The sequence below is a fragment of the Muscardinus avellanarius genome (genome assembly GCF_963383645.1).
Source record: "Muscardinus avellanarius genome assembly, chromosome: 13".
In the NCBI taxonomy this organism is placed as follows: domain Eukaryota; kingdom Metazoa; phylum Chordata; class Mammalia; order Rodentia; family Gliridae; genus Muscardinus; species Muscardinus avellanarius.
The window spans coordinates 60660242-60686318 of record NC_137799.1 but is presented as its reverse complement, the minus strand read 5'-3'; the positions used below and the strand labels follow the sequence as shown (position 1 = coordinate 60686318).

Below are 26077 nucleotides of genomic sequence, written 5' to 3'. Positions count from 1 at the left end.
TTTCTCCCATCAACCAGAGGGCTTTAGTTGGGAGAGCTGCACTTATTTTCCAGAATTTAGTACATCACCTCTAGCTGCTCCTTACCTTATTTCCTGAGGAGTGAACTAGAGTTGCCAAACCAGCCTAAAAAGATGCTGCTGCTCTTATTGATGAGCAGCAATGGGAATCAAATAAAGTAACAGATACAAAATGTTAGGAAATATGAATGTCAAGTTTTAGTTGTTTGTAAAACATCTGTTTCTGAATCAGGGGGTAGACACTACAGAAGAAAAAACAGGTTCAGTATAAGAGGAATTTAGGTACAGCACAGATAATATTTTTTAAGCTATATCCAATAGGATTTTAATTCAAATCATTTCAAATACTGGTGATGGTTTGTGCTAAATATTAAGTTTTTGTTGTTATAACTTTGTCTTTTATTTTTTTCGGTACTGGGATGAACCCAGGGGCATTCTACTTCTGAGCTATACCCCAAGGCCTAATTTTTTTTTAATTCTTTATTTGAAACCAGGTCTCACTGAGTTGCAAAGGGCCTCACTAAGTACCTGAGGCTGTCCACGAACCACAATCCTCACTCAGGTCTCAGCCTTCCCAATGCTGGGATTACAAGCATGCGCCACCAGGCCCGGTTGATTATCTTTTTTATACTATAACTCAGGGAAAGCTTTTGAGTTTTGTTTTCATATAGCAAGTTCTATAATGCTTTATTTAAGAGTTATATATACCTTCCTAGAGAGAGTAATCAAATCAACCAAAGTAGAACTGTATTTAGAAAATTCATAACTAAGGAAAGCATGTAATTTGGTATCACCTTGCTAAATTTATGACAGTTATATTGAATAAAATTGAGCTATTAGTTTGACATACATGTAAATATATATACTTTTTCTTTTCACTTTTGTCTCATGATTTTATGCATTTCATTTATAGAAACACCTCCAAATAATAATGTAATAGTCCTTAAAAATGTGTGCTAGGTCTGAGGTCCAGCATCCCATCTTAAGATATCTCTGGGGGAAAAAAAAGATATCCCTGCAGCGTTTTATGGATTTTGACTTAAAGCTTTAACTTAAGCATCATTCTTATTTCTAATTTTCAGTAAAAGGTGTGTGTAATAATAATATACAATTATGAATGTTTCATAGGTGAAATGTTCCGTGTAATGTTAGGAAAGGGCATCATATGAGGAAGAATAATAAAATCTGGTATTAGAAGTCTGGTGTCTGGACATGTCCCGATGAATTCATCATGTACCATCTGCTTCAATAATTCTTGCCACCAGTGGTTATATTTGCCAGTGATAGTAGAGGATCCTACATACAGGTCTTTGATTTTTGTTTCTGAATTTTTCTACCAGGCTATGAATGACACTCTGACAGGAAATATACTAGCAAACTGTAAATCCAGTATTTTAACAGGACACTTAAAAACGGGGAAATTAGGACCCAATTAAGTTTGCATTGCCTAGACTTCTCTATCCTTTTTACCTTTTTGATAGAAATTGAGAAAATTGAGTTATGCTATTCCCAGTAGTTTTTCTTAAATGTAGTGACCCATCTGTTGCCATATGCCAGACATCTGCTTTTATCATCCTTTTATGTGACCCTTCAAAGCCAAAAGTGATAAATTAACATAAAATCTATGGTAATTTGGAGTGCTAGAACAGCTATTTGCAAACCATTTAATTTGTCAGCAGTAATTTTCTAATATAAGGAATATTAAAAAATAAGAATAAAAATCAGAAATCTATTTGTATTTCAGCCACCGTTTTTTAATCAGTGCATATCTTTGGCTAACAGTAACATCTTCAGATATCATTTCTTTATTAGTTAAATGTTAAGAATGATTCTTGCTTGTAAAATATTTAAGTCTGTGTCTCAGTGTACATGACATAAAAATAATAGGGTTGATTCATGCATGCGTGCTCATGCCAGTCACTGGTTAATCCATGTTGTACAATTGTTTCTTTCTTTAAAAAGATATTAATTTTAATCCAATCCTAAACTGTCATCAGATAGTGTTGAAAAATATTAACATTAGTACTACAAAAATCTTACCATAATAAAATTTTTAGTTTTTTATTATTAGAGAAATATCAGTTTGGAATCAGAAGACTGAGGAATTAGTCTTATTTCTAGCACTAAGTGACTATAACATTTGGGGAAGTCATCAATCTTGGGTGTCCATATATTCCATTAAATGTGATAGTCGGACTCCATCATTAATCATAGCTTCTTTTAGCACTAGAAATTTGCAATTATTATGCTTATCTCTAGGCGATGTTTTCTTTTTTCTTTTTTCTTTCTTTCTTTTTTTTCTTTTTTTTTTTTTTTTTTTTTTGCGGGTCTGCGGAGGAAACACAGGGGGCATTCAACCTCCAAGCTACAACCCCTGCACTATTTTTTATTCTTTATTTTGAAATTGGGTCTCACTGAGTTGCAGAGAGCCTCACTAAGTAGCTGAGGCTGTCCGTGAACCACGATCCTCTGGTCTCAGCCTCCCTAATGCTGGGATTACAAGCATGTGCCACCACGCCCGGCTCTAGGCAATATTTTCATTGTTGCATATAAATTATCACTTATGAACTTATCGATTCCAATTGTTCAATGTATGCATGTATTCTTCAGAGCAAAATACTATCAAGGACATGCAAAAATTTTATGTATGTGATAATGAAGATTGAACCCAGGGACATTTGAACCACTGAGCTATACTCTCAGCTCTATTTTGCTTTTTATTTTGAAACAGTCCCATCAAATTACTTAATACAATATTAACTATAGTCCTTATGCTGTATACTAGATCTCTATTTATCTATTTATTTTATTTATTTCTGTGGTACTGGGAATGGAATCCAGGGAAATTTTACCTTTTAGCTATACTCTAGACCTATTTTTTTTTAATTCTTCACTTTGAAACAGAGTTGCAAAGGGCCTCACTAAGTAGCTAAGGTGGGCTGTCAACCATGATCCTCCTGTCTCAGCTTCCTGAATGCTGAATATACGCCCAGCTTATATACTAGATCAGTAGATTATTTAATTTGACATAATACTATTGTGTGCCTTTTGACTATATTAAATCATTTTAAAAGTAAAGGGTACAACTAAATTTAATTGGGTACTGTTAGGCCAGGCTCTATGATACCTGCACACATTTTCTCATGCAGTTCTCTCAACAACATTGTTGAGTAGATGATATACATCTTTCTGTGTATTAGAAAACTGATGTAAAGAAAATGTTAAGTAACGTATCCAACTGATAAATATCAAAGAACTAATTAATGGGAAGAAAAAGCATTTTAATCCCAGTTGTTAGAGAGAAAAATCTTGTTTTTTTAATAGGATCCTAAGCTGTTGGGGTTACCATTTTACCACATTGTTTACATTTGGAACTTCATAAGGGTTTATCTAATTCTACTACTACTATGACTAATAATAATAATGCCCAAACATAATGACTCAAAAGGAAAAAAATACTTATTCCTTAGTTCAATTTAGATTTAGAGCAAGCTTTGAGTGAACTCTTTCTGTAAGATTACATGTATATTTGATATTTTAGTAATTTCTATTATGGAAAAATAATATCTGTATGGTAGTCTCTTTTACCAAGCCTAAACAAACACTTAAGCCTCCTATTCCAATTTTTACTAGGCATATATTAAATTTTGATTTTTTTTTTGGTGGTACTGGGGTTCCTGGAAACCCTTCTACCTCCGGGCTATACTCCCAGACCCATTTTATACTTTATTTTTATTTGGAAACAGAGTCTCTTAAACCAGCCCGGCTAGCTTAGAACCTGCACAACCCTCCTGTCTCTGCCTCCCAAGCATGGGGATTACAAGCGTGCACCACCACGCCTGGGTAAATTTTGATTTTTAAGGAATAAAATCAACTAAAATATTTAGGGCACTTACAAACTGATAAATATCAAAATTTTTATCTCTAGTATAAAACTATTTTTTCCAGTGAGTTGCATAAGGAGAGAATGTGGTATCTATAATAATTATCTTAAAAATCTCATACCCTCATTAACCCAAGAATATCTAACCATTCCACAACTATAACTAATTTGATCTAGCTACTCTTTAAAGTAGCCCAGAATTAGAATATTACTTTAAATATGATTAAGTATATTAAGAAAATTGCTCATGGGTATTTGTGGATTAGCAATTATTTAAAGTATATCTTATGAATGTGTATTCTTGTTTCTTATATTAGGGTACCAATTCATATATACATGTATATATTTTTCCTAATGGTAAACATGTGCTTCTAAAATCACTTGTCACTTAATGTTTTTTCCTAAACTAATTTTACTAAATTGTTTTGAGGATATGATTTAACAGGGAAATCTTATTTTAAGAACACTTCAAAATGGATTCATTTAAAACATAAAGTACTTTTAGAAATTAAAATTAGGAACAGTGAGTTTTACTGCATTTGAAAATCATGCAGCAAAGTTCCTTTGTATCCATTAAAAACAAGTAGACATAAACAAACTTCACAGATATTTAAGAATATCCCCAAATAGTGAGAACAACTCAAAATGCAAGAGGAAGAACATATTTGCCATGAGAATTTTAAGAACAGTAAGACTGGGTTTATGAGAAGGAAATGGGAGATCAGAATAAGAATTTGGAGTCAAGCCCTCTGGGCCTTTCTGTGTCATATACTTGAAAAGCACTCTCCTTCATTTCTTCTTTGACTGAGAAACGGAAAAGAGCCATGCTTCTTATATACAAATTAACTCTTTTTGTATTCCCAGTTTGATTCTTTCTGAGAATGAACCTGTCTCTCTGGACTCAGAGGAATGAAATAGTACTTACTTTTTAAAAAAATTCAGTACTAGAAAAGTTAGCAATCATTTCAGAAAGAGATTTATATAATAAAGGTGGCCTGTATGTATCAATCTAAGCTGTAGTCCTCATCTAATTTCCTGTTAAAACCAAATTATTTTTCTCTGTTATCTTTTGTTGTTGTTAGAAGTGCTTTTTTACCTAGAACAACAACAACAACAAAAGAATGGGTCTGAGCTGCTAATAAAAACCCCTAAGCTTTTGTAAGTGCAACTCAGTCAGTACCCTACAGCACAGCTGTAAATCAACACGTTGAGTGGTAATGTCTGAAGATATCCCTTCCAAGCTCACTAAAATGTGCATGTAGGAGGAGGTAGAAGAGGAGAATGCGGTGAAATGCAGAAGCAAATAGACCACGTGCTGCATGCACATATGTCTGTATCACTTTGAGCCTCACTATTATGTATAATTACAACACACCAATAAAAATATGAAAAAAGAGTAAGAAACCATTAAAAACTAGACATAAAAGTGGAAATTATTTAAAAAAGAGTTTCTGTTTAGGATAATGTGGAGAGCTCGCTCACAGAATGGACTGTCACACCATTTCTCAGGGTTGTCCTTGCTCATCACTTTGGACTCTTGATGTCATGCCCAGAAATTCCATTTTTGCCTTTGCTTCTCACCACACACTAGGACCCTGGCCCTTCTAGTTAGCTTGCCACCTTATAAGCACAAAATGCACGTTCACATCTTTGGAACTTTGACTATTTTCCTCACTCTGGACACCAGTGATAATGTTCTTTTTGATATGAACAATCCACATTCATTTCACTGACAGAGGATTTCTTTCCTCAGCAAAAATGAATCCATACTTACTCTCTCCTGCATTACAATATATATACTCTATGTACCCACTCTCCCTTTCTCTCACTCATTTGCTTATTCAGCATACCTTTATTACTCATTCTTGTGTCACCTTAGAAATTAGGATTTTTAAGGCCTGGCGTGGTAGCACATGCTTGTAATCCCCGCGCTTGTGAGGCAGAGACAGGAGGATCGTGTAGGTTCGAAGCCAGCTGCGAGCGCTGGCTAAGGAGACCCTGTTTCCAAATAAAAATGTAAAAATAGGTCTGGGAGTGTAGCCCGGAAGTAGAAGGATTTCCAGGAACCCCAGTACCACCAAAAAAAAAAGAAAGAAAGAAAGAGACTTCCGGGAAGATGGCAACCAAGAAAAGCGGGGCTTAAGAGCCCCGCTAACAACCAATCTCCAGTACCACAAAATCAGCGCCTTTCATAGCCAGAAAACACCATCACCAGAGAAACAAAAAAATCACCAGGCTCCGGAGAGAAAGCGGACTGAGAACAGAGCTCAGAGCCACAGAGGAGATACACCGGCCTCACGCCCGAGGACTAGGCAGCAGCGCCATACTGCCGGCGGCAGCGACGAATTCACCTGACCGCTACAGCAAGCCGAGGTGAGCCGCTGTGGAACAGCCAGGCGGGATTTTTCAGCGCAGGGAACATCTAAAGCTCCCATTGGCTGAGCTCAGCACATCCTGCAAGGACTCAAGTGGAATTCAAAACCAAGAAGAAATAAGCCAGCCTCACAGCTGAGGGCGTAGCAACAGCACGATATTGTCACCGGCGGCAGCAGCACCAAATTCAACGAATCCAGTACAGCTACATCTGTGACCTCAAGAACAGTGAGTCAAATTGCGGGCCACAGAGGAGAAATCCCAGTACTGTACTCCCTGGGACTTGACCCAGTGGGGGAGTGGTGGTGGCAGAGATATCACACCATAGGAGAACGTGCAACCTGGCACCCCCCATAGTTTAAAGCAGCCTCTATCGACTCCCTGGGTCGGAGACTCTGTGATACTACCCAGTAAAGGAGTAGTGGGGTCTGAGATACTACAGACTCGAGATCCAGAGCACCTTAAGTGAAGTCATAGTGACCCAAGAGAAGAACCCAGAGAAGGCACAAACTTCCGAAATCATGGGAAAGAGGAATAACACTGGAGCAATGAATGCCCACAACCCCACAACATCAGAACCCGATAAAACAGAAAATCAGAGATTTCTAGAAGATCAAATCAGGAAAATAATTGTAGAAATGATAGAGGTACTTCGAAAAGAACTCAGAGAAAGCCAAAAAGAGATAAAGGATGCAATTAATGAAGTAAAGGCCTCAATTCAAAGCACAAACAACCGATTAGACCACATGGAGAACAGAATCTCGCTCTTAGAAGATGATCCTTCCAAAAATGAATGCATAGTTTCTAATCTACAAAAAAAAAAAAATCCAACAGCAGGAATCTGACATTGAAGAAAAATGGGCTCATTTTAAGAGATCTAACCTAAGAATAATTGGAATAGAGGAGGGAAAAGAAAGTGATACCAAAGGGATCAACAATCTCCTCAAGGAAGTAATAGCAGAAAATTTTCCAAACATAGAGCAAGAGGTTGATACACAGGTCCAGGAAACTTATAGAACTCCCTTTAGACAGGATCAGAGAAGAGGATCCCCACGCCACATAATTGTCAAAATGACCAATGTGGAAGCCAAGCAGAGAATCTTAAAGGCAACAAAAACAAAGGGCCAAGTGACATTCAGAGGGAAACCAATTAGAATCACTCCAGATTTCCCAAACCAAGTCATAAGAGCCAGAAGGGCTTGGAGTAACATATTCCAAACTCTGAAAGAAAACAACTTCCAGCCAAAAATTTCCTGCCCAGCAAAACTTTCTATCAAATTAGATGGAAAAATAAGAAGCTTCCATGACAAACAGAAACTGAAGGAATTTATGTCTTCAAAACCAGCACTAGAGAAAATACTCAAAGAGATTAACTACAAAGAAGAAATAGGTAACACACACCAGAACCAGAGAAACAAGATTTTCCATCCAACAGACAACTAAGATTGGTTATCTGTGGAGATTCATTATTTATGTTAGTCTTTTACCTATCTCTAAATTGTATTGTTCACCTTTATTGTTGTTAATTTTTAGGATTTCTAGTTGGAATATTAATATACCTTCAGATATAGCATTTGGAAATATTTTATCCAATTCTATTAGTAACTGTTAACTCTGTTTACATTGTCTTTGGATATACAATATTTTTTTTATTTTTTAGGGAGTTTGTATACTCTTCTGTTGCCTGTGCCATTGAAATCATATCCAAGAAATCACTGCCAATTTCAATGTTGTGAGGTTTTTATGACCCAGATTTTCTTCTAAAAGTTTATAGTCTTAAGATTTATATTTAGGTCTTTTATCTATTTTGAGTTAATACTTGTATATGGGATTAGGTACGGGTCCAATTTTATTCTTTTCCATGTAATTATTATTTTTCAACAATATTTAGTTAAAAGATTATTATTTCCACCACCAAATGTTTGTGGAAACCTTGTCAAAAATAACTTGATAATATAGGGAAGAATTTAGCTCTAGGCTTGTATTTAACTCCAATGGTTTATATATCTGCCTTTAGAACAGTACTACACTGTTTCAATTATTGTAGCTTTATATGGTTTGAAATCAGAAAATATATATCTTGTAGCTTTGTTCTTTTTCAAGATTGTTTTGGGTATCTAGAGTCCATATTCCATATTAGGATAGATTTTTTTTCTGAAAAATAAATATATAAATATATGATAGTTTCACCTAAAAAAATAGAAAAAAAAATTCTCTGGTAAGAAAGAAAGTAAAAAGAAATATTGAAATGTTATCTTTAAGTCATCAAAAGCTTGGTATCAGACAAATGAAACTGTTATGTGAGATTATCATTTTTAATTTTGGATAAATTGCTATAATACTAGATGTCAACCACTAAGCCAAGCATGGGAAGGAGGGAGGGGGAGGGAATGGGGTGGGGATCGGGTGGGGGCTGACTGGGCGATGTGTGCATGTATGTCTACAAAAGTTTGTATCCCACTATGATGTATGAATACAGTGCACCAATAGAAAAAAAAAGAAAAATTATCTTCAAGAAACATGAAAAAAAAAGAAAGAAAGAAAGAAATTAACATTATTGGACAGGGTAGAATCACTGCACTGAAAGAGGTTATGTAAACTTTTTTGTCATTTGATTTGATTGTCACCAACATATCCATTCTCCTATCTTGAAAACTTCCCTATCTTGAAAAGTCCATATTAATGATACCTTTTATACCAATATGGTTATCTTCCAGAATCAAACTCTGAGACCATTCCAAATGTGTCCTATTGGGCACATGGGTGACTCTTACCTTTTTTTTTTTTTTTCCCCTTTGGGGACTGTAAGCTGTCGTGTATTTCTCCCATGCTGTGTTAGTAAGCCAAGGCATTTTAGGACTCAAAGGAATTTTGAAGATGATCCCCAATATTCTCATCTGGCAGAAAAATGGAAGCATGAGGACATAAGGAGACGTGTTATAAATCACAGGTTATGTTACTGATGCAACCAAGATGAAAACCAGTTTTAGGTTGCCTTGCCATTCCCATTAAACTACACAATAAAAGGGTAGTTGGGTAACAGGAGACCATAGGGAAAAATAAGCAATAAATTTCCTATTATTTCTGAATTAAAGTTTTTTGCATATTATTTTTGCTTGAACTGAATCAGTGCAGATGTAAACATGACAATTTACATCACATTCAAAAGTGCACACTCTCACGTGTCCAGGTGAAACTGTCTGCAATTCAAGTGAAAACCTAAGTGAATACTAAATTGGAATAAAGAATATATTTTAGGCATTGCCATCTTGACTAATGTATTTTCATTTAAAATAAATATACTTGTAGCTGAGTGTGGTGGTGTATACTTGTAATCCCAGTACTTGGGAGGCTGAGACAGGAGGAACACAGGTTTGAAGCCAGCCTCGGCCACTTAGCAGGCCCTCGGCAACTTAGTGAGACCCTATTTCTAAATAAGAAATAAAATCAGGCTGGGGTTGTAGCTCAGAGATAGAATGCAACTGGGTTTAATCCCCAGGGTTAAATAAATAAATAAATAAATAAATAAATAAATAAAATATAATTGTTCAGAACAGTCACATGAATAAAGACAATTTTTTTTTTTTTTTTTTTTTTTTTTGCGGGTCTGGGGATGGAACCCAGGAGCATCCGACCTCTAAGCTACACCCCCTTCCCTATTTTTTATTCTTTACTTTTGAAACAGGGTCTCACTGAGTTGCAGAGGGCCTCACTAAGTAGCTGAGGGTGTCCATGAACCACGATCCTCTGGTCTCAGCCTCCCGAATGCTGGGATTACAAGCCTGCACCACCATGCCCAGCTTTAAAAATAAAAATAAAAAAAAAAGACAATTTCTAAAGGAAAAAATAAAAGCATATAGATTTTTGGTCATTCATAATCTGTGGTGCCAGATATATCATTAGGCTGTAGGAATAAAATGTAAACAGTGAAGTAAGATTATTTGCACTGCATCACCACAATAGTTAATATTTGGTATATGCTGAATCAGTGTGATGTTATGAAATAATGCACTGCTTTCTGGCATACAACTCCTAAAATCCTTGAAATCACCAAAATAGCAAATGCTGTGAATTTGACTGATGGCTAGCATCCCCTAGGTGGCTTTGGCATGCGGATTAGTCACCATGGCAGGACCAGTGCAGAATTAGAGGGTTAGGGAAATTCTCTAATGCACATGATGTGCTTTAACAAAGATATCAATGCCAATCATCAACCCAAACATGGGAAGGAGGGAGGGGAAGAAAATGGGGTGGGAACTGAGTAAGGGCTAATTGAGTGATATGTATATGTATGTCTTCACCATCTTGCATCCCATCCAGATGTATGAATACAATGTACCAATTAAAGAAAAAAAGAATTAGGTTAGGACTTTCAAACCCTCACTCTGGTTAGGGATGAGGGTAGATTAGCCAGGGATTTAACCAGTTATGCCTATGTAGTAAAGCCCCTATAAAAGCCTCAAAGGACAGGGTTCAGAGAACTTATATGTGGTTCATATGTGGAGATTCCTAGAGCTTGGCACACCTGGAGAGGCCATGCTTCTTCCCACATGCCCTGCCCTATGAATCTCTTCATGAATCTTTTGTAGCATTTTTTTTGTAATAAACTGATAAATGTAAGTGAAGTATTTCCCTGAGATCCTTATGTTTTTCTAGAAAATTAATCAACTCAAAGAGAGGGAAGTTGAAACCCTGATTTGTAGCTGGTTGGTCAGAAGCATAGGTAAAACAGCCTGGAGCTTGGCATAGGATGTGGGAGACTTGGCCCTTAACTGGCAAGATATGATGCTATCTCCAGAAAGATAGTATCAGAATTCATTTGAATTGGAGGACACCCAGCTGGTGTGTACTGCAGAATGGCTGCTTGCCTGGAGTATGGAGAAACCTCCACCCCATACATTAAGTCACATATATATTGTTTTGGTTGTTAAGAGAATAGGAAAATCACTTTGGTGTGGTTTTTAAGATTTCTTTCCCATCTATATTTTCAGACACAGATCATCAGAGACATAAATCCATTAGAAATAAAGTCCAAATCCAGTCCTTCCTCATGGAATTCATAGTGGCTCCCACTGGAAAGACAAAGCTTATGTTGTCATACTTGAAAAATGAAATTTAGTGTATGACCTTGTCTTATGTAATTCGGGTGATATTTTTAATGAATACCATATAAGAAGTGAACCAATAAAGATTAACAAGGAGTTGAATGTCTAGCAACAGCTAGAAGGAATGCAGATGATACAAAGGAGTTTGAAAATGCAACTCTGCTGTGATTAAGTGCCTACACTGTACTGAGCCCATCTGCGATTGTATCAGTTCTAAGATTTATGTCTGTGGTTTTGTTTGTTGACTCTAACCAGTACATTTTAAAGAAAGGTTAAAAATTACATACAAATATAAAATTTTCAGCTAAAGATTTATTCCACTCCTGAAGAAACCATCAGGATAAAAAGGGTAGTGATAGAAATAGAAATTCAGAGGTAAACTAGTCCATTAGGAAAAATACTGAGTTCAGTTCACCTGGAAGATTTTTCTCCTTCCTTCCTTCCTTCCTTCCTTCCTTCCTTCCTTCCTTCCTTCCTTCCTTCCTCCCTCCCTCCCTCCCTTCCTTCCTTTCTCTTTCTTTCTTCTCTCTCTCTTTTTTCATCTTAACACCCGTGAGACTGTGACAAGTACAACCTATTTCCTAAATCCAGCTCACCTGGATTTGCAAATGCTTCTCTTTGTTTTCTCACTCATCACCTAAGATTGCTGCATGGTTGCCATCTAGCAATCTTCATCTAAGGCAAACATCCAATGGCCCTTGTGGAGACCCCCAAAGCATAGTTAAGATAAAGAGGAGAGTGGTTTTGTTCTTAATTAAAAAGTCTGTTAGTTCTAGAATGTGAATAAAGATAATAAAAGCAACTTGAACTGATATGGAAAACAGTAAACATGCAAAAAAAATCCACTTTTATTTGATTTATATTATATGTTAGTAATTACAAAAATAAATGATTGAAATATGTAACATGTTAGTAAAGTTTACTCAGTTTTGATAATTTAATTAAAAGTTAAATATCAAAGACTATTGAAAATAAATTAATGCTAAATATATTAATATAAAATTTGAATTATTTTTTCATGTTGTAACAAATAATTGGTATAAAATAATTTAATTTGCTTTTACAAGCAAAAAAATGTTGTTCTATGTAATCTGGCCAGATAGCAAAGATTACTTATCTAATCTAAAAGTTTTTTCTGAGATTTGTGGTGACTTTGGCATGTCCTTAAAAAAGAAAAGTTTCATAAAAAAATGTTTCTAGCTAGGTATGGTGGTACAAACCTGCAATTCCAGTACTTAAGAGGCTGAGACAGGAGAATTACAGGTTCAAGGCCAGCCTCACTAAGCAATTTAGTGAGACGCTGTTTCAAATTAATAATTAAAAAAATCTTAGCAGTACAATGCCCCTGTGTTCAACCTCTAGTAATCCCCCCCAAAAAAGGTTCCTAAAACCAAACTCCAAACTATAAGCACTCATTGTTTTGAGGAACATATGATAGTGTTTACAACAAATATCTAAATTTACTCAGACACTTTTAATAAATACATGTGAATTACACTGTGCCTTTTAGTCCCTGGAATTGGCTGTTTCCCTTAATGGCAGGGTTGCTAAGGAAAACCATGAGATCTGAGTGTATTTCAGAACTTCTTTCCTTCTACTAGAAACACATGGGATAATGGAACCTACCAGGGGTTCTGGAGTTAAAACTCATGGAAGAAAGGAGGTCCGCCTGAAATGGGCTCCTTTCTAACTTACGATCTCTGAGTCCACACTGATCCCCCAGCAATGTATCAGTTGCAGTTTATTGTGTCCCTAGTGGCTCTACCAGGGGCCTCTGCTTCTGGGCTTCCATTTCCAGTAGGCTGTGATTCTCTGATTGTCCTGCCATCTTCCAGGGCTGCAATTTGCCCTGTGATGTAGCTTTTCTATTTTAAGAATAGTTGTGGATTTTTCAGTTTGTTCAGCTCTTTTCTTGCATAGAAGATAGAAGCAATCACTTCCAAGCCTTTTCCATGTCAGACGAGAAACAAAATGAGAATAGCAATCAGTTTCAGCATAGATTTGTTGTGATAATGGCATTGAATGTATTAGATAAGTTAATATTGAAGGCACCTAGCTAGATGTATGACACATGGGAAGCGCACAATAAATTGGCAGATATTTTCGTTTTTCCAAAGCTATCTTTAAAAGTAGAGACTAAATAAATCATTAGACTAGAAAGGGAGTTATCGAGTGTTGGAATATAGAAATGGTACTTATTGGCTGCTCTGCACATCACTGCTTCCAGTTAGTGAGAATTAGCTCACTGCTCACCACTAGAGAAACTCTCGCATCTGGAGAGTCCAACCCAAAGGTTCCCAAATGTATATATTTATTCAGTGTTTAGGCATCATACAAAAAAAATGGATCCTAACACCATAAAGGCATTTTAATTTATAATAATTTGATTATTTATAATAATCAAATTATTGAGAGCAAGTCAAAATAAGAGATTGCAAAAAGTACCAATGCTTCATATATATTTTTCTATTCAAAATAAATATTTTACAGAGGATCATTTTTTTAAGAAAATGAGTTTATTTATAGGGAAAATCTGGCTCATAGGAGGCAACTCAGTAAATGTAATTCTTATTCCCATCTTATTTTTCTTTCTGCCTCTACTGAAGTCAAGTTAAAGAAGATTTTCAAATTACATGAGAAATTTTTAAAAGCATGATTATAATTTAATAAAGTTGTGAATGTTGAAAGTACAGTAGTATCAGTATATCTTAGTGTGTTCTAAACTTTTCAGGTTTGTTCTGTTATTATCTAAATGTAGCTTATCAGGCCTATTTCATGACCCTCAAATTATTTATAAATGACATCCATTGTAAGCAGCATTTTTATCACCAATCACCAAACATATCATCTCTCATTTTCTTGTCAGTGTAAGAAGCCATGGCGACATATGCCTATAATCACAGTACTTGGGAGGTTGAGACAGGAGAATCACAGATTCTAGGACAGACTTAGCAAGTAGTAAGACTCTCATCAACCTAGTGAGACCCTGTTTCAAAATTTAAAAATAAAATAGCTCAGATGTAGAATGTTCCTGGGTTCAGTCTGCAGTATGAAAGAAAGAAAGAAAGAAAGAAAGAAAGAAAGAAAGAAAGAAAGAAAGAAAGAAAAGAAAGAAAAAGAAGCCACCTTGACTTCCTTTGAACATTCTTTGTTTCCATCAATAAATACTTAACTATTTATTTATGACCGTTTTCAAAGTACAATGCAATGTATCAGAAGAGTAGCATTCCAAAGACACAGTAGTCTAGGATACACCACTGTAAATTATCTAGGAGAACATCTTTAGGCCCTTACAAAGTCATAATGTAATCAATTTAGCAATAGTATTACTGTATTAGCTATTCATGCTGTGTAACAAGGACCACAAAATTTAGCCACCTGGAACAATAAGTATATATTATTTCACACCTGCTCTGAGTCAGAAGTCTAGGTACAGAAGTGCCAGTTGGTACTGGAGTCACCTCAAGGCCCAATTCAGGGAGGATCCATCTATCTACTTTCAAGCTCACTTTAGTGCCCAGTTACAGATTGTGGGTTGTTTTCCTTCCTAGCCGTTGCGTGGAGATTTGGTTTCTTACCATATGGATCTTGCAGTAGGGTAGTTCACAGTATGTGGGTTGTCTTCCCAGAGAAAGAATAGGGTGGGGGCTAAAGAAAGAGAGGAAGACAGAGAGAAAGAGAGACAGACAGACAGACAGACAGACAGACAGACAGACAGACAGAAAACCAGACAGAACCTACAGTCTTATTTTAATCTTTTTCAGAAGTGGCATCCCATCACTTTTGCCATATTATGTTCTTGACAAAGGAATTAATATGTTCATAACAGCACAATTCGCAATAGTCAAAATATAAAACCAAGCTAGGTCTACATCAACAGATGAATGGATTGCAAAATTATGGGAAATACACACAATGGGATTCTACTCAGCTATAAAAAAGAACAAAATCATGTCATTCACAAGAAGATGGAAAGACCTAGAGAACATTATGTTAAGTGAGATTAGCCAAGCACAGAAAGAGAAGGGACATAGGTTTTCTCTAATATGCTCAAGCTAGTGAGTATTTGGGATACCAGAGGAACTCCAGATAATGGAGGGGAAACCTCAGCAAAGCCAGAAAGAAAGGGTAGGGGAGGAAGAAGGTTGATGTTTATGAATGGAAAAACTACATTTGAATGTGTGTATACATGTGAATATAACATTGTTAACCTGGACAGTCAGTATTGGGAGAGAGGGAAAAGGGGAAGTGGGGGGACACCAAATACTATGTGAATATATGCCCTGTCAACATGATCCACATTATGATGTGAGACTATCATGCACCAATAAAAAATTATAAGTTTTTTAAAAAGAAATGAATCAAAAGAGTCAGTCTGCAATGAAAAGCAGGAGACTACATGAAGATATAAATATCAAGAGAAGAAGGTAACTGGGAGATATTTTAGAGGCTGCCTATCCAATTGGTTGTCAGTTGGAAACTTGTTAGAAATGCAAAGAAGTAATGGAAGTAGGCATCAAAATCTGAATTATAATAAAATTTCTAGATTATCCGTCTACTGGTCAAGATTAGAGATCCCTATTCTTGGAGCAGGGCCCTAAAGCTTAATTCTATTGCAGAGCTGCTTTCTCACTTAACTTTATTTGCTTCTTGGTTACATTTTTTTTTTTGGCACTGGGGATTGAACCCAGAGACATTTTACCTTCAAGTTATACCCCCAGACTGATTTAATATCTTATCTGGAAACAGGGCCTCACTAGGTTGCTGAGAACCTTGCTAAATTGCTGAGACTGGCTTGAACTCGTGATGCACTTGTCTCAGCCTCCCAAGTACTGGGATTACAAGCATGTGCCACCAAGCCCAGCTCAGTTACTTTTTAGCAAATGCAATGGTCAGTGTTTCTTGCAATTCAGTTATCTCCTACTGGACAGGTATTTTGTCACAGTGACAGAAAGCTCATTAACACAGTATATAAGTATGTGCGCATATGTGTATATATATTCTTCCTCAGGATCTGGTTGGTGAATATATAATCAACATATTACCCTGAAACCTTTCCTTACAAAGTAAATGTGGCCACTACAGATCCGCGAGAAGCATATTATCATGCCCTCGTCTTCCATGTGAAAGTACTACTTTAATTTTTTTTCTTTTGCATTACTAAGAACGGAATCTAGGGCCATTCTGCCACCAACCTAAACCTCCAGCCCTATGTTTTTCCTTTTTTTTTTTTAAGTACCACTCATTAAGTTCCAGAGGGCCTCACTGAGCAGCTGAGGCTGGCCATGAACCTGCAATTCTCCTCTCTCAGCCTCCCGACTCTACTTTAAGTTCTTAATTGGAAATATGTACATGCAGAATACTTACGGTGAATCAGTGGACACAATTATCTGCTCTGTGTTCTACACCTATTAGGTCCCAGCTATGAACTTGGGGAGTCCACATTTTTGTTATAACATCCTAAGTGAATCTCAGTTCAGGAGATTCATAGTCTATCACATTAGCCTCAGTTATACTTTGCATATGCATCTCTTTTTTTTTGTGGTACTGGGGTTCCTGGAAGCCTGTCTATCTCCGGGCTACACTCCCAGACCTATTTTATTTTTGGAAACAGGGTCTCTTACGCCAGTGCGGCTGGCTTCGAACCTGCGCGATCCTCCTGTCTCTGCCTCCCAAGCACGGGGATTACAAGCGTGCGCCACCACGCCCAGCTGCATATGCTTCTTGAAGCACTCAGGGAACTAACTTTTACTGTATTAGAATATAGAATTAGCATTATAGGTATCTAAGAAAAAAGTCAACCTAGAACCTCATAGATGAGATTAAAAATCTGCATGTCTTACTTTAATAATCCAAAGACTTATGGAACTCAGGAATAGGCCTGGTGGCAGGAAATTGGGTTTAAAATTCAGGGGAGTATGGGCCCCTTTCTAATAAAGCAGATGCGGCTTTCTATGTGTTCAAAACAACATCCATCAGTGAGCTGTGCTGCTGACAGTAGTTTTATGTGTGTAATTTAGTCTTTGAGGAAATTACTCTTCTATATAGTTTTGGGGAAAGAGCAAACTATTTTAGTTATTGCTCGATTTCACCTATAAACAACACCAATGGAGGAAGACAAAGCTGACTGATATAAAAATGGAATCCTCTGTTGTCCAATTTGAAAGACATTTTGCTGTAAACTTTAAACCGACTGAGATAGCAAAGGAAAGTTTTCCAAAAGGAGGAGGGCTGACTTGTATATGGCTGCAGGCTTTTCTCCCAAAGATTCCAAATCAAAAGCAGTAGGTAGAAATGTTGTATAATGGCTCTCCTACTGCAGAAAGATGATAATATCCTTATGGATCCTCCGAGACACCAGAGGAGTGCTTTGTAAATATAGCTATTACTAAAACTGCCAGAAATTTTCAGGATGGGTAGACAGAAAATCTTCTGTGATCATCAAATTGAGGATGTATTGAATTTGGAGAGGAAGCAGATTTGGCCATGAGGAGGTTATGGGAAAGAAGAGCAAGTAAACTGGGAAAAATAGTATTACAAGCATCTTTACAGTTTATATAGATGCTTTGAAATATATATATTAGGTATGATTAGAAAAGTGGGAAGTACATATGTCCAGAAAAGAGATCCTGACATAATTAGACTCTCCCTAACTACAAAGTAGAAAATAAACACTAAAAGAAAATAATTGCTGGTTTCTCCTAATCAGAAACTAGAGTTAAAATGTCACAGTAAGAGGCAAATCTAATCTTTTCCCCTATCTTCATTTACTTTATTATAGACTTGCAAAGAAATCTTTCTTTCTTCTAATTCATAATACAATTTTCAGGACACTTAGAATTTATACCATAGATCCTGTGAATTTTGTAGTAGAAATGCATAACTGGGGGATGTCTTGCTTTTATCTGTTTAGTTTATATTTATAATATAAGGATAAAAAATAATGGGAGAAGATATTATGAGAGTTATTATTACATAGTGCTAGCCAAGTCTCCAGTATAACAAGAGAGAGTGAAAAAATGTCCCTATTTGGAAGATACATTCAGTAGGTCATGTGCATATTTTCAGTTAATTTATAGACATATTAAAGATGATATGCATGTTTGTCTTGGATCACAAACATGTCTTTTATTTAAACCCAATAGTGAGAGCACAAATTATTATTATTACCAAATAATTTCTGATAAGGTCATTAAAATTCACACAGAGCGCCAACTTCTAGCTTTTGCCAAAATATTCCACTATCTACATCTTTTCTTGAAACTATTGGTCAGCAAAATTGATTTTTCTGTCTCCTAAAAGTATGAGTAATTTTCTTATAGCAGAAATAATTTAGTAATCAAATATCCACAGGAAAAACAAAGTATCAGAGAATATGTCAGAATATAAGGAAATCCTAAGATTATCTCATCTGTTGAATCTTCTCAAATAATATCCAATATCAAACCTCATTATGAAATGCAGACAGTATATGTAGTGAGCTCCTGAGTTGAATTTACTCTTCACTGAGCAGAATTTATCTTTGTTCATAGAACAGCCTCACCATCTTCATTGAGCCCTCTGGTTTATTACAGCTCAAATTTAAATCATGGTTTTTCTTCATGCATAAGTGTTATGGGAAAATACAATCATCTCTGGAGAGTCCTGAGGAGGTCCCAGGTTTGGGAATGAGAAATTCACCTCAGGACCTTCGAGGTCCTTGGATCTTGTGTCAAAAATAATTCCAGCACATGCTACTCAGACAAAGGCAAGTTTTATTAAGGAAAAGTGGGGATACACATTCAAGGGATAACACAGGCCTCCTCAAGGGTGTGAGAGGCCCTTGAGGTTTTTGCCAATCCTTTTCTTATATGAGACTACTAGAAGAGGTAGCAGGGGGCACGTTGAAGGGGTGAGGTAACATGGAGTGGGTTTCATTGGTGGGTGTTGGGTGATGCCTGGATTTGACAGAAGGTAAGACTTCTTTGGAATTTTTTTCTTTGCCAAGGATTCCAAGAAATTGAGATATGAAGACAGAGTGCTAGGTTTGACAAATGTGAGAATTTTTTTGGAGATTTTTTTTTTTTTGGCTTGTCAAGAATCCCAGAAGTTCATATGTAAAAATTTTTCATTAGGACTAAAAAGTGTAGGCCTAGCTTGTTAAGGACATAAGAAAAGGACAGGCCAGATGGGCTATTATAATTAAAATGTGGCATATTAATGGCTTTTGTCTAAGAAAGAGCCCAGACTCTGTAAGGTAAGGTTAAGGATCATAAAGTTTCTAGATTTAAAAACTGTACTTTCCCTTTCCTTCCCAATTCATCTCCTTTTTACTTAATGCCTTATTTCTTTGATCATACCTCATAAGGAAACTGAAGTCCTATATGCTGAACCAGTTTGCCCAAAGATCACAAAAGTTTGACCACACTCTTTCCTGGATTCCATCATACAAATTCATAACCTGTATTCACTCATTTCAAATTCTCCCAAAGACCCCATTCATCACTTATTAAAAAAATGACATAAAATTTCAGCTAATAAAATACTTCCTATGCAACACTCTGGAAGCATGAGAGTTAGGTTGAAAAAACTATAAGGACCAGATGTGGGTAAGGGAAGTCCAAACCTTTTGGGGAGAGGAGTACGTGTCCTGTTTGTTTGTTCCTGTTCTTCCAGTCATCTCACCAAGTATTTACAGAACACCTGTGCTGTGGTAGAACCCATTATCACCTCTGAGCAAACAGAGTAGTGTTTGGAGTATGACTCATGCCTTGAAGTCCACTTCCGTTTAGAGATCCTATCTTGAACTCTGTACATTGAAGCTAGGGAGAATCTTATACTAGTTGCTTGTGTCTAAATGCTGTGAGTGAACAGAAATTGGGTTGTATGATGGGAATGTTTCAATACTGGAATGTTCTTTCCTGAACTACTGCTTTCCTCCCTCTTCAGCCACGTATTGCTGGCCCATTGCAGAACCCCAGATTTTTGACAGATGGCTTAGTCTGGATTGAAGTTGGTAATTTGGCTGTTAGACAGATCTCAGATACTTTTCTGGGTCTTGACACAAAGTGGTGGCTCAAACAGACCAAGTCCCCTGTGTTCTGTAACTCCTCCAAGCTCACAGGAGTAGAGGTAGGGCAGGGACAGAAAAAAAGTAAACAATTAAAAAGCAGAAGGATTTCAACTAGTCATCAACATTATGAAGAAAACAGTAGACACTGAAGCATAACATAAAACTGGGCATTAGGATCAGATGCCGTGATTAACCAGGAATGGATTCTCCAAAGAGGTAGCATTTAAGCTCAGATCCTGAAGAAGGTTCCAATTCCCAATATCCTCAGGGACCTCATAAGACCCCTGCTGAAAAAACCGCAAAGTTTCATGCCACCAGTGCAAGGGCACTCTACTCTTAATTGATGGCCCAACTTCACAAAGACCGAAATGAGTAACACTGTGAAAAGGTGGGACAGAGACTGGAAACAGAAGCAACTTGTGGTTTAAGTCTTTGGTGGATTGTTCACGCTTTCATCAGTTAAATAACTGCATCTTAGTTCTTGGAGAAAGCCCTGTACAGCAGGTGAGGGCACTCTGTGCTCCATACCTGGAGAGTGAGATAGTAGGCAAGCAGCCATGTGAACCACCACATCCAGCACTCCCAGGGAGGAAGGCTGTTTACTCTTCCCAGAGGACATGGGGTTAGACAAATCTATAATCATTATCAGCCAGATCAACACATTCTAACTGATTTTATTTCATCATCCCCCTTCCTCCCAACAATGGTTCAATGGCCTGTGAATGCTTTGCCTTCAGAAGCAAGAGATTTTCTCATTTAAATATGTTATTTCATGGCCAAAGGAAGCTTTTGTTGCTTCATAGCCTCACTCTTCTTTTATTCTTATGGATCAATAAAACAACAAAAAACTTATAATAGATGTAGCTACAGTGTAAGTAAAACAAAAATTGATGACAGAAAACTGCTCTAAGCACACTTAACCCCAAGAGTTAACGCAGTTTCTGGGGACTTGTAATAATTATTTTTTATAAAAGACTAAACTTTCACAGATGATAAAATGAGGACAATTTCAAAAGCTTAATCAGTGCCTAGGACAGACCTTAAGATTTGGAAGAAATGCAAGATACTCTTTTCTTTAGAGAAAGGCTAAAAGATGTAATGATTGATAGGAGTATAAGATGGTAACCTGCATTTTAAATTACAATCTGAAAGAAATGTAGTGGTTAAATGGACCAGCAAAGAAGGCTTGTCAGTAAGCACTGCTTGAAGAAGTGGGGCTGAAAAAGTGTGGAGGATTTGGAAAGAATAAGAAGAAAGTATTTTACGCGAGGGGACTTCTGGGGGCGTGCTCAGAGCTGAGACTGGCTGAAGAATTTTCATGGGAGAGAGTGGAGATGTGAACCTAAGCAGCTGTGGTTCATTTGGGGAGCTGTTGAGAAATGGTCAGATTGCTATTGTACCAGGCCTATAATGGGCACAGCAAGGCTTATCAACTACAGATGTATGCTCAAAAATTTTGCATTTGACACATATTTATTTCCTATGCTCTGTGGTAGTCCTAAGCACATTGCTGGAGATTTGTAAGTATTTGTATTATGTGCAACTTGAACAGTATTTTGATGGTACCTGGAGTGTGTGGGTGAATCTGAAAATGATGGCTGCTGGAAAACCTTCCCCAGCACAGTCCTAGAGGCACCGTCATAAACTAAGAACTATCCCAAGGCTTGCTAAGTTTCTTAACATTCTAACATTCTTCTGTTCATGAATACCATAGAGAAAATTTATTTTTATTGTTATTCTTTAGGCAATTAATTCTTAATGCTTTTCTCATAGGAGATGAGACAATCACTGAGGCCACTTCTTATCCCATCACATTTAAGTTTTTTAAAAGTGTACTTTATGCTGCTTTTATTTATGCTTAGATTTGGATTTTTTTTTTTTGAGATCTGTAATCTCACATCTATTGGAGTCATTAGTGAGAATTTCATCTCTCCTAATGTTTGTTCATCATGTTCACTCAATCCAAAGTTCACCTTCAGTTATGGATTAACTCTTCACCAGGAAATACTTTTACGTGAATGCATGCTTTTGAACACAATGGGCTCCTTTTCTTCTTGTGGCTTGACTCGTTCAAGAATGAGCGCCTTTGATAATTCTATAAACCCACAAATCTGAATCAGCCTTGGATCTTAAAGAGAGAATTGGCATGGCCCAGCCTTTTGAGTTTTAACCCTGATGAAGTTACAGGAATTCATTTTAAAACCACATAGAATGTAAGTAGGACCTCTACTGGCCACAAATGTCCCTGTCTCTCAGTCCAGGCACTGGGATCTTCATAAGATCCACCTCTTTTTATTTCCAACAAGAACAGGGACATTCATAAGAGTTCTTACAACCATATACTTCCTTAGGCCACTGTACTCTTAATGTTACAAAATGTTCCATTTCAACTGTAGGACAAAGACATCTATCCTGAGTTGTGGCTATGGAAACAGATTTCTCTAAAATAACTTAGAATTGTCAAAAGGACCACACACTTAGATGGCTCTTAGGGGAATTCTAGAGCTTTCTCATATTCGAGTTTTGATCACGGTACCCACTAGCATATCTGAAATAAATAATCAGAGCTACAGAAATATTTATATACTTTGTGTTGAATCATCAAAGATTATCAGAACTTTTTGAATTAAAAAATATTAGAGCAATTTTTTTCTTCTTAAAAGTAAAAGCATTGTTCATGTTAATATAGTCGGTAAACAGCATAGGCCTTTTGTTAATCTTAACTCTTTTCAGTAGATTGTTTTATTTTGATTATCTGAAAAGTGAGGATTAAAAACAATAATGCCTATAATACAGTATTATTAGATTTTACTATTGAATGCTGAGCTTTATAATGATGCCTGGTACATTATCATTCAATATGGACATCTATAATGCTGATGAATTTTTACTATTTCCTCTTCTCTTCATCTCTCAGGATCCACACACATGTCTGAATATATATGTGGAGAAACTCTTGATGAGGCCAGAAACAGAATACATTTCTTAACAGAGAACTTGCAATTCAATATGATCATTTGGGGTAGCTTGGTTAGGGTCAGATATTCAGTACGAGTTTGACCATTTCAGATCCTGATAAATTTGGCAGGAATTAAATTTTTTCGTGATGATTCCTACCATTGGTCACCAATTTCCAAAGCGGTCCTGAGATCAAGAAAACTTCTGTTTTATTCTGTGAATTTAAAATTGTGGATCCAAATGACTTAAGGAAATTTTATGAGGATATAAAATCACCGGCACTTTTTTTTTCTTTTTTCCCCTAGGTTAACCTTCGAGCTATCGATGTCAGGCTCATGCGCCAGCTGCTCCATATCAATGAGAGCATCGAGTCCATCAAGTGGATAATTGACGAGAAGGCCACCATCACCAGCCGAGGTAGCAGCCTCAGCGGCAGCCTCTGCAGTTTACTGGAGAGTCAGAGCACCTCCTTACACGGCAGCTACAACAGCTTACATGATGGCAGTGATGGGCTGGATGGAATTTCAGTGGGCAGCTATCTGGACACTTTGGCAGACGATGTCCCAGGCCATCAGACCCCTTCAGACTTGGACCAGTTCAGTGATGGGTCCATAATAGAGGACTCACAGGCCATGCACAAACACCCTAAACTGGATTCTGAGTACTACTGCTTTAGCTAATAATGCAGTTTTTTGCATGGGACTGGTGTGCAATTAACTTGTATGTATGTATCTTTCTTCTTCGCTGCTATATTTTTGCTGTGATTTTTTTTAATATGGCAACCTTTTAATAGAAGCTTATTTTTAAAACTGCTTAATGATATTCTGTTGCTCCTAATATTTCTCATTTAAACTGATTTATTTTTCTCTGTTGCGTCTCTATTTTTATTTATTACAATAACTTTCCTCCCTTCTTTTACAGTAGCACAAACAAAGTAGGGAGAAAAGAATAAGCAATAATTATGGTTTTGCTTTTTTTTTCCAGAGCAAGGGGTCAGGGATTACAATAAATACTTTGCTAAATTTTACAATAAACCAAAGTCTGATAACTATTTATTTTGTTGTTGTGTTCTTAAATGATAAAATATTTTATCTTCTGGAAGATACTGACTTATATTACTGTTTGTATGCTTGGAACAAAATTAGGCATTATTTCTAGGCCATTACAGCCTAATGTATAATTAACAGTACTGTTAGTCACACACTTCTACATGACAGTCATTTGGAAGCCTCCAGCTATGTGAAATCTGTTCAACTCACATTTTTTTATTTCTGTAGATTAGGATTTTGACATCAGTCATTAAAACTAAAATCTTAGACTTATTTGAATGATAATATGTATTTTTCTTATAAATTTAAAGAAATAATTGAGATTAGATATGAAGGTAATTAGAGGCAAATATTCTCTAATTTTAAGTGTATTTTTAGATTTTTTAAATATTTTTATATATGTTTTGCAATTCTGATAGGATGTGTAAACCATAGATGCATATATGCAAATAAATGGATTGATCTAGATAATGGATGGTAGATGGTCTAGATAAAAAACATTCTTACTGTAGGGAAGCAGAATCATTATTCATTTATGAAGTCCAATATGAATTATTTTTCATCCTGAAGTAGATAAATAATCTTAGTTTCTTTAAAATGATACTAGAAATGTGTCAGTTTACTCATGTAGTGAGTGAAAACATTTAATTTTGATATGCTGTTTTCAATACTCTCCATTTCTTTTATCTTGATAATTCCTAGTGGGGCAACTTAATTAGGATTTCAAACTATTCCTTGTTATGATTTATGTTCGTACACTAAACACTTTCCACTATGAATCAGAGTGTTCTTTCTTATGAGAAATGTCCATTCTCAAGTAGTGTTTTCTCCAAATTTCCTCTGTTACTATATACTCATTTCACACTTGTCAACTTATTATTTCCAAGACATAAATTATTTAATTTCCAATTAAAATCTATCAGGGTATATATTTTATTAATTTTTTCCATACATTGCTGGGTATAATTCCATCACAATAATCTCATAGGATTGTCAGTATTCTATGTTTAAAGAAACTGAGACACACACACACACACACACACACACACACACACACAAACTGTGGCAAATATCCCAGTAAGTGTCCAAGCTATAATGTGAACTTGAGTCTGTCTTATTCCTAACACTTATACTCAATAACTTCTTTGCTAATTTCTACATAAAATAATGAAATGTGATGAGAATGCAAATTTAAGCTCATGATAAAAATATAAACTAATTTCTCTCTAATGAGTGACATCTGTGTCTGTGTTTTCTAGTAGTAAGTTTATTGAGTCTTTTCTTGAAATCACACTTTCAGAGTCAATTTTGTGCTAGCCATAAATCAGGAATTAGACACAACCAATCATTCCTAATATGTTCTTTCCTTTTCTTTATGTACACTTTTATTTTCAACTCAGAAAAGGCTGATTGGTTGGTCATTTGGTTTGGTTTGAATCTGGATTCAAACCAAACACATTTTTTAGCACAGATTGTTTACCAGATTAAAATTCAAAAGCACACATTGTGACATAAGACAGAAAACATCCTCAGAACCAAGCCCAAAGAATTTCAAACAGAAGACAATGAAATATGTAGCCATATGTCTACAGCATTGCAAGGAGACTATCTTAACAAGAGGCAAGTGGGCAGACAGGAA

The 26077-nt window shown here is 36.2% G+C and overlaps 1 protein-coding gene across 1 annotated transcript in view; it reads left to right on the top strand.

The window, feature by feature from the left end:
• LURAP1L (leucine rich adaptor protein 1 like) overlaps positions 1-24069 on the top strand; it is a gene marked incomplete at both ends in the record, with an annotated part of 46909 nt that extends 22840 nt beyond the window's left edge. Inside the window, one exon of the mRNA XM_080709107.1 lies at positions 23695-24069. Within this exon, the coding sequence (XP_080565233.1) occupies positions 23695-24069 (375 nt within the window). The remainder of the gene's footprint in view (positions 1-23694) is intronic.
• Positions 24070-26077: the final 2008 nt, after the last annotated feature.